Source organism: Hoplias malabaricus, chromosome 17 (assembly GCF_029633855.1).
Source record: "Hoplias malabaricus isolate fHopMal1 chromosome 17, fHopMal1.hap1, whole genome shotgun sequence".
Taxonomy (NCBI): domain Eukaryota; kingdom Metazoa; phylum Chordata; class Actinopteri; order Characiformes; family Erythrinidae; genus Hoplias; species Hoplias malabaricus.
The window spans coordinates 9,080,105-9,089,631 of NC_089816.1; the positions used below are offsets into that span (position 1 = coordinate 9,080,105).

Here is a 9,527-nt window from a genome sequence, read left to right on the forward strand (position 1 = left end):
TAATAACATTTTTTATTAACTGATATTTACATTGTGTAAAAAGAAATTTAAACAAGTGGTAGGAATCAATTTGTCACTTTGTGTGTACATCATTCAAAAGCAGCTTTTGAAAAAGAAAAAGAGGTCACTTTTTGCCTTCAACCATGATGATGTGGTAGCCAAACTTTGTTTTCACTGGTGGATCCGTGTATACAGGCTTATCCATAGTGCTGACGGGAAGTGCAAATGCTGCATCCTGAAATGGCCCCACCATTGATCCTCGAGTCATCCAGCCAAGGTCACCCTGCCAAAGGCAAAGTAAACTTTTTAAAGCTGTGTTCAAGCAGGTATTGAAATCTGATCCCTCCCCTTACTAGGTGTTTTTTATGTTGTAATCTAAGCAGTAAAAAAAAAACACACACAATGCATCCACTTTTGTATATCATGCTCACATATAACTCAGTTTCAGTTGAACATGTCTGAACACAAATGCAGTATTAAGTTAGATTTTACTATGTTAACCTGGTGAGAGGCAGCAAACTACAAAAACAAAATATGCTAGTCATATTAATAAATGAATATATTAAAATGTCAAGAACGTTCATCAAGGAATGATCATGAAGAAACACAATCAGTTACATACAAGTATTTAAGTTTATGGTGTCGTTGGAGACCAAGAATAAATATATGTCATAAACAGTAGCAGAAGGATCATCATGTAAGGACCAACAAAGCAGGTATTATTATGCCATCTACTGGTGAAGAACAGGAACTAGGGGACAATCGCTATAAAATGTGTGGTCCAAATTCACCCCTAGAGAATCATTCATTATCTGTAACCGCTTATCCATTTCAGGGTCGTGGTGGGTCCAGAGCCTACCTGGAATCACTGTGCGCAAGGCGGGAATACACCCTGGAGGGGGCGCCAGTCCTTCACAGGGCAACACAGACACACACACACATTCACTCACACACTCACACCTACGGACACTTTTGAGTCGCCAATCCACCTACCAATGTGTGTTTTTGGACTGTGGGAGGAAACCGGAGCACCCGGAGTAAACCCATGCGGACACAGGGAGAACACACCAACTCCTCACAGACAGTCACCTGGAGCGGGAATCGAACCCACAACCTCTAGGTCCCTGGAGCTGTGTGACTGCGACACCTACCTGCTGCCCCACCATGCCGCCCCCCCTAGAGAATCACCGTGGAATTTTTTTTATGGAATTTAGCATTTTGTGGTTTCTCTACTATGTAGTAGTTTTACACATTATAACACTAAAGTCAACAAATTTTACATTAAACCTCATGAGAAAAAAAGCAAAAAAAAAAACAAAAAAAAAAACAAAAGTGCTTAAACAAGAAAAAAGCCTATTAACTGTGGAGTAAAGTGAATGTTCAAGGCAGATACAGATGCTTTGGCTGAATTCCTTATTGAATTTACTTTATTAAAAATTCTACATTGATCTCGGGGTACAGACTTCTTACGTTTCTAAAAATCTTAAAGGTACTGAAAGATTAATTGTCATAAAACTTCTGCTTACTCCTTGTCTAGCTTTGTCTTCACTGTACTGTGAGGCCACTTCACTAAAGCGCATTCCAGACTTTAGTTTCTCCATGGCCTCCATGCACTTCCCGTGCTTTTCACAAAGAATATGACGAACCTGGCAAGAAAATCAGGTACGAAATCAGTTATTACATCAGTTCACCTTTCAGAAAATAGTAATAAACTCCCAACTATACAATTAACCAAAAAATAAGCGTTCTAAAAACCTACATCTTTACAGGAAGGATTGCCAATTGTGCTTAATTAATGGCTGCATACATTAAAGAGATACAGATGTCACTGCACCATCCAAAAGATGTAAACCTGATTAACTTTTTAATTACTCTATGTCAAAACGGCTAAAGTGACTTTTATATTGCAGCAATGCACCAATCATTAAACGATGAAAGTAAACAGTTTATAAAGCCTCTATATTCACAAAAAAATATTTACTGACATTGATAATCAAATATGATGTGCCTGAATATTGTCGCTATCCAATTAAAAACATGTATCTCCCAAAATAGTAACTTTACAGAAGAAGAAAAAAAAAAAACCCTTCCTAACTTCCAGTGGATGTAAAAAATATTTTATTCCAAGTAATAAAGAAGCATTTCTATTGGTTGATTCATCATACAGTTTTCACACGATGTGAATGACAGCTACTGTGTTCACATGATGTCATAAACTAAATATCGACAATAAAGGAGATACATGTTTTTAATTGGAAAGTGACAATATATAATAATTAGTATCAATGTAAAAATTGTTCCTATTTCTACATAATCTCTGTGAAATATAGATATTCATTCAGTGTTTTGATGTGAAATTGGTCACTGCAATAAATCTGACTATCACTTAATTTCTAATGTTCTTTTCAGTGGTGATAAGAACAATTTGTATACAACACAAATACAGTTATTTTATTTACTATGAAAAGTGATTTATACATATGTATAAAGTTTATGTAATAGGTAAAATACCTATTTATTTAGACAACCACCACTCAAAATATCATTAAAATACTTAAGACCGTGTATTTCTAACTCACTCTAAAATTGACTCAAATGATTTATTACACATTAATGGTCATGAATGACTTTGTGAAACGTAACCATTTAATTAACCTTTGAACTGAAATGTTGACGTAAAAACACATTAAAGCAAATAAAGCTACCTTTACTGCTGTGCCTCCTTTTTGTGCTTTTTCCTTTTTATCTGAATCTCCACTGCTGGAAGCAGTAGCTGCTGCTGAAAGAGAAAGGGTCTACATTTAAATATTGTATGAAAAATAACATCACAATCTTAGAGCAATGTGTAAAGGCTATCCCTATGCCATATTAGCTAACATATCAAATTATCATTAGCTTAATGTGCAAATATCCACTGAACCACAAAAATAGGCAGTTTGGGGACATTTTAATAAGCTTTACATGGTTTAATTTACAAAAAAAAAAACTCTCTACTGATGAAATAATTAATCCAAAAGGAAAGTAACACGTTTTTTTTTCTTCCCATTTAAATACAAAATAATAACTGAGGAACTGCAATCATCTCTCACTAATACTGCTCATATGCACTCTACTGCTGTTGATGAATAATTCTGATGAATGTAGTTTGTCTGCTCTCCTGAATGTGTTCAATTATCTAAGATAGGATTGTTGCTAGGAACAATCACATTGTATATTTATTGTACTACTTATGTCAGTTTAGTTTATAATGGATTATAAGCAGATGAATATTTACTGTTGTTGAAAATTATGCCTATATTGTTGTTCAAAATTGAAAGATATGAGCCATAATATACACAGTCCCTATAATGTAAACTGAATGTCACATTACCATTCTGTATACTACATATGATGTGCAATCACGTGTGTGGTTGTTACATTGAGTGTACTAAATAAATACCACAGTGATGGTTTAAGCTATGGGGTTATATGGTGTTTTATTAATGTTAAGAATTATTTTTAACGAATTATTGAACTGAGGGGGTTGTTCAGTTCTTGTGATGCTTCTCTTTAACCGCGGTATTTTTATTGTATATTTACTGTTATCCTTACAGCAGTAGAGACTACTTATATTTGGTATGAAATGAGAGATGTTTGATGTTCGTAAATAGGTCGTTGTTTTATATGAAGCCACGTTGAAATAGTTCCTTAAAATTCTACCCATTATTTTCTTTTTGATCACAGGCTGATCATTTTAGCTGTGGATGATACATTTATTTTAAGCAGTAAATTCAGAGAAGTTTGGTGTTCCCTGGTCATTGTTTTATATTATTAAGCCACGTAAATCCTTTATCACGTTAAGCGATTTACGTATAAACGTATCAGTCCACGAAACAACAGCGTAGTAAATTCATATTAGCATTAGTTAATATTCTGCTAAATATACGACAATATTAGCATAACCTGCTAAAATGCTATAAGCTATTAGCCCACACTCCACCATCGGCAGCAGCATAGCGTATTAGCCTGTTAACTGTATTTGACACGTGAATTATTTCCAGAAAAATATATTAAATTACTGATGACTGCTGGAGCCTTGTTGTAACTAAAACACAAGCCTCACCTTTCCCACCCTTACCACCTTTTCCTTTCGGTGGCATTTCTACTAGCAGCGTTTAGCCTTTAGCCCTGAACCGCTACGGTTGCCAAGTGTTTCTCGTTCTAATCACCTATGGCCTGAACATTCCGCGGTTGCCAAGTTGTACTGTAATCCCCTAGCCTGCTACAGGTTATATAGCCACTGTTATGAAGTACAAATGGTCATATTCACTATAAAAATAAAAATCTCAAATTCAGCTAAAGTGTAATAAATGTATGGTAAATAATCAGATTTCCAATTACATGGAATTTAACACTATAAAAAAAATGAACTTACAAAGACTTCTCCCCTGGCTTATTTAGACAGTAGATACAAGATCAGACCTATATGTAAAGGGGTTTCCTTTTTTTTTGGTGATTCTTCATTTTTTTTATTTTTTATACAATATAAATATTGTTTAAGAAGCCATACAGCCATACATAGGCAGAAAACAAAATCTGGATTTGTCTTAGAAGTAACTGAATTCATGTTAATTTGGCCTTACATCATAAGCCTATTATGTTAACCAGAAAGCCTATGTTATTATTATGATTCTGATCAAATTTATTTGTATGTAAGCGGCTTTGTTAAGTTCTGTGTTTTTGAAAGATAAAAACAAAAAAACAAAAACGAGTCTATTCGGTCTGTCTGCTCTAAACCAATGAGAAATCCGCTTGTTCCATGCCTTGTTGCCATGGAAATAACCGCAAAGACAAAACAAAGCGCTGGAGTTGAACGTTGATTTTTTTTTTATCTAGCTAACGTCATTTAGAACCCAGAGAATCTCTTTATTTATAACTGTATTGTATTAGTTCTGTGGGAGAGACTGTTCGTTCATGAAAGAAGAGTTTAGTACGTGCTCAGTAGTAGTTGTAGATGACCTCAGTCAGGGAGTTACGTTAGCAAGTCGGCTTATTTGTTTGCCTAACCTCGGCTAACGTTAGATACAACAAATATAACATTTGTTATAACAAGGTTAACTTTAGGTTATAGTCACTTGCTTGTGCAAAAAATATCTAACGTTGGTTCATAAATGGACGTAAATGTTTACTAAAGTGTGTATAATCAGATTGAAAATATTTCCTAACTTAATAGAAACAGAGTGTACAGATGATTAACACACACTGAGAAACAGTCATGGAAAAATATGACCAGATTCTTACACTTGGAAGTGGAGGAGCAGGTGTTGTCTTGCTTATGAAACACAAAGACACAAAGAAACTTTTTGCTGTGAAAAGGATCGCAGTTGACAACTCTCGAAAGACAAAGACCAAAGAAGCTGTGCTGCAGGAAGCTGAAATCCTGAGGAATCTCAGACACCCTCACATAGTTTCCTGGAGCGACACATTCTATGATTTAGCAAACGAGCACATTTACATTGCTATGGATTACTGTGATGGTGGAACACTGGACGACCAGATTAAGGATTATTTCTCCGAAAATGTAATCATGAACTGGTTTGTGCAGCTTGTTATGGCGGTCAGTTACATTCACTCTGAAAGAATTCTTCACAGAGACATTAAAACCTCCAACGTGCTGTTGACCAAGAGAGAGATGATCAAGCTGGGAGATTTCGGAATTTCAAAGATAATGAACCACACTCTGGATATGGCTTCAACCTGCGTAGGAACACCCAGTTACCTAAGCCCTGAGCTGTGTCAGGACATCCCATACAGCACAAAATCTGACATATGGGCCCTTGGCTGTTTACTGTATGAGCTTTGCACGCTCAGACCAGCTTTTTGGGCTAAAAATCTACTGAATTTGTTTTACAAGATTATCAAGGGTGAATATAGCCCTGTGCCAGAAAAATACTCAAATAACCTTCACGCATTGATTGAGAAAATGCTGTGCTTGGTTCCTGAGAACAGACCAAGTGCTAGCAGCATGCTGGGCATGTCCTATGTACAAGAACATCTGGGACAGTTCATTGAACATCAAGAGACAGAACTGAGCAAGGTTATTACTGAGCCCAGACCCTTGACAAGAGGGGAATGTGTCACTGACTTCACATCTGCTGTGGAAAGAGAAGATGCAACCTTAAGCTGGAAGGACACTGTTATTCACATGGGAATGCCCACTCTGCAAGAAGCACCCAGTCTGGAAAATCAAGGTCAGGTACCTCTTGAAGCTGAAGAGGAAACATGCCATGTTGTAACTGAGTCTGATTATTCAGAAGACTTTGAAGAAAATGACAGCATGTCCTCTGTTGAAGGTGCTTCCAGGAAGGATGCTTCTTTCAGTCCTGAGCCTGTGCCTTCTGAAGATCTGCATGGTAAACTATGAAGAAATTTTCTTAAGATTAGAAGTTCAGAGAAGTGCTCATGTGAAATGTACAATCATGACTGGTTAATGTAATATGTGTGGAATACATTTTTGATATAGATGCATTCATAGTTATATAAGTGCATCATAGTTGAATTTCCCAGTTAGTTTCGCAGGTAGTGTGACTGCCACACAGCTCCAGGGTCCTGAGTTTTGGTGTGTTCTCCCTGTGTCCGCATGGGATTCCTCCCACAGTCTGAAAGAACACATTTTGGTAGGTGGATTGGCGACTCAAAGTGTCGCTAGGTGTAAATGTGTGAGTATGTGTCACGCTGCGAAGGACTGGTGCCACCTCCAGGGTGTGATCCTGCCTTGTGCCCAATGATTCCGAGTAGGCTCTAGACCCAATGCGATCCTGAACTCGATAAACGGTTACAAAAAATGAATGAATTAATGTTTATTTGTATCAGAAGAAATCCTATGTTGAATATACTTATGATTATATTCATTAAAGAGTCTTAGTATGAAGACTAAGATTTAAAATGATAATACAGTTCAAAAATACCTACAGATGTTGTTTTGCCACAAAGATATAACAATACGCTACACACAAAAGTCACATGTACAAAACATTCTGTTCAATTTTAAATGATAAATGCTTCTTGACATATCGTCATACATTAGAGGATTTTGGTACATTAAACACATACACAATTTGTTAGAAAATGCAAGGACAAATACTAGAATTAGCCTCTGTAACAGCATTGTGAAAAGCTAGGAATCCACAAACATTTCATAGCCAGTGTAATACACTGTGTGGTACATTTCTCCCTGATGATACAGATTCTTCAGATTACCCAGATGACTTTGAGGAGGCTGAGGAGGACGAGTTGGCTGAAGTGGTGAACTATGCCAGAAATGCCATACAGTCACTCCCAGAAGATGATTCCCATGAGCTGCAGGATTCTGGAGGCTTATCAGTTACCATGAAAACACTAAGAGAGAAGTATATCGGTTAGTCTACATCTTGTTTTTCTAAATCTGTAGGAACATGCATTGTACCATATGCCATAAAATCAGCAGAAAATCACATCTTATAAATTGAATCTCCCAGATTTGTATTGTTGTTTCTAAAGTTGAAATATAGAGTCAAACCTGTCCATCGCACCACTTGTTTTGCAGAGAATGTCGGGCCTTTGCTGTATGAGGAGATCAGTGCTCATTTTGTAAATGGCCTGAAACCAGAGGACCTGGAGCTACAGTTTCAGCACACAGTAGGGACGGACCATCTTGAGACCTGTTACCTTTTATACAACATTGACCAAGAGGCTACATGCTAAACATGCAGCACTCTTAGTGATTTGGAAAGAATGACAAACTATTTCAGATCCAATTTTTGGAAATCTAAAAATATCTGTGGTCTGCATGTTCTTCACTTTTATATTTTTAATTATAACATTATATATCCTGCATGAGATTGTGTCAGATTAATACTCTTTGACGGGTGTTTGTGATATATATTTATGTGTGAGCTTTCTTAGAATGTGACAAACAGGGCTCAGTAAAGCTTTATTGGGTGGGTTCGCTGTTCAAATAACTACATTGTGTTACCAATAGATGGCAGTCTATAGCTAGAAAATGAATCTGTGAGGAAAGTAAAAACAGGCATTGTTTATTTGCGTGTGTGTTTTGTTTTCTGTTGATGTTGCTTTTATTTCTGATTATGTATTTCATTTGACTGCTTTGATTCTTTTTCTTGGCATCAATACACTGACTGCTGTTGTTATGATACGCAGATGGTAATGATTAGTGGGAGTGATGAGAGAAAATAAAGATGAAATACTGCCATGTAATATGGTTTCAGAGGTTAAAAACAGAAACTGGAACAATAAAATATCAAGGTTTCATTAATTAAATAATTAAAAAGATCAGAATGTATTCATAACACAAAGTTAAAAACTTATAAAGTATACAATAATTGTTTAAATGTATAACGCAGATTTAATCTTGTTCAACCTTTAAAATGTATTTTTCCTGTAATTCAGTTTTTAATGTTTTTAGGAAACTGCTGCACACTTTCTGAGCACTCCTGCAGATCTACTATGTAATACACCTCAACCTAGCAAACGTTTCACCATACCTCTCCCCCTTGAACTGTAATATAAAGAAGAAACAAAAATTAATGCATTTTTTAAATTCGGGAACTAATTGCTTTCAGCTTCTAATCTGCTGCACATATTTCCCCCTCATTACTGTCTTAAGTTTAAATAATTTCCATATCTGTTAATGGAAATTATTAAGACTAAAGCACCAAAGTGTGGTTTGATGTGGAATGGCCCATTCATGAAAAATCTACTAAAGTCAGAAATGGTTTGAAAGGTTTAATTCCTCTAAAAGCTACCTCACTGAAAGCCATTAAACAGAATGCAATTAAAATGCTAGCTGATGTCTGAGACATAATTTTATGATTGTTTTAAGACATGCTTTTGGCCTATTCATATTTTAAAACCCCCTCATGACAGGGTAGGACAAGGCAAACCAGCCCCTGAAGAAAATGTCATTTCTCTTATATTTACAACTGTCAAAATTACATTAAAGAATTGTTTAAGTGCATTGTTTTGAATGGCAAATAAATAGTGTTGTACATGTCATGACCTTTGTCTCCTTATACCAGCTCTGTAGAGAATATCTGAACCAGCAAATTTATAATATACAATCTCACATCAAAACACTCATTCCAAATGGAAATGACATCCCTATGTTGAAAAAACGTGTCATATTTATGTACAGAACATCGACTTTCATTTGATCAGCCTCACAGCTTGATTTTAAAATTACAGTGTTTAAGTCCCTAATATTTAAAAGATGAAGCGCTATGGGTGTTTAACGTTAATAGAACGATATAATCTAACATGGAACACTGGAGAAGCAATGAGCTGTGAATGAAAACAATGACATGGTGTATCTGCAAGCACTTCACCCCATGACAGGACAGTAATTTATGAAATTAACAGAAAGGAGCAAAAATGTGTGGAAGCTGAGCATAGTTTTGTGATAACAGCCTGGAAACACTAGGGTGTATTTACTTGGCATTCTTCTAAATGCTGTCTCATAATAGGGCCATGTGTCCTCACAGTACTGCTAG

At 36.0% G+C, this 9,527-nt stretch overlaps 2 protein-coding genes across 6 annotated transcripts; one reads left to right on the forward strand and one right to left on the reverse strand.

The window, feature by feature from the left end:
- Positions 1 to 2: 2 nt before the first annotated feature.
- Positions 3 to 4,236, reverse strand: pin4 (protein (peptidylprolyl cis/trans isomerase) NIMA-interacting, 4 (parvulin)). Of its 2 annotated transcripts, none has more exons than XM_066648517.1 (4): positions 4,103 to 4,236; positions 2,706 to 2,776; positions 1,527 to 1,646; positions 3 to 283 (listed from the first exon to the last, which is right to left on the reverse strand). In XM_066648517.1, the coding sequence occupies exons 1-4, from the start codon at positions 4,137 to 4,139 to the stop codon at positions 125 to 127; spliced, it is 387 nt and encodes a 128-aa protein (XP_066504614.1). In that variant the 5' UTR covers positions 4,140 to 4,236; the 3' UTR covers positions 3 to 124. The 2 variants fall into 2 exon arrangements, with proteins under 2 accessions (XP_066504614.1, XP_066504613.1); XM_066648516.1 differs by having other exon boundaries at positions 2,706 to 2,779; positions 4,103 to 4,235.
- Positions 4,237 to 4,852: 616 nt separating this feature from the next.
- On the forward strand, positions 4,853 to 9,021 carry nek12 (NIMA-related kinase 12). Of its 4 annotated transcripts, none has more exons than XR_010795895.1 (4): positions 4,853 to 6,392; positions 6,547 to 6,656; positions 7,226 to 7,396; positions 7,565 to 7,699. XR_010795895.1 is itself a non-coding variant. In XM_066648512.1 (4 exons), the coding sequence occupies exons 1-4, from the start codon at positions 5,255 to 5,257 to the stop codon at positions 7,720 to 7,722; spliced, it is 1,365 nt and encodes a 454-aa protein (XP_066504609.1). In that variant the 5' UTR covers positions 4,853 to 5,254; the 3' UTR covers positions 7,723 to 9,021. The 4 variants fall into 4 exon arrangements, 2 of the variants coding, with proteins under 2 accessions (XP_066504609.1, XP_066504608.1); XM_066648512.1 differs by lacking the exon at positions 6,547 to 6,656 and having other exon boundaries at positions 4,853 to 6,230; positions 6,333 to 6,392; positions 7,565 to 9,021; XR_010795896.1 differs by lacking the exon at positions 7,565 to 7,699 and having other exon boundaries at positions 6,551 to 6,656; positions 7,226 to 7,354.
- The last annotated feature ends 506 nt before the right edge of the window (positions 9,022 to 9,527 follow it).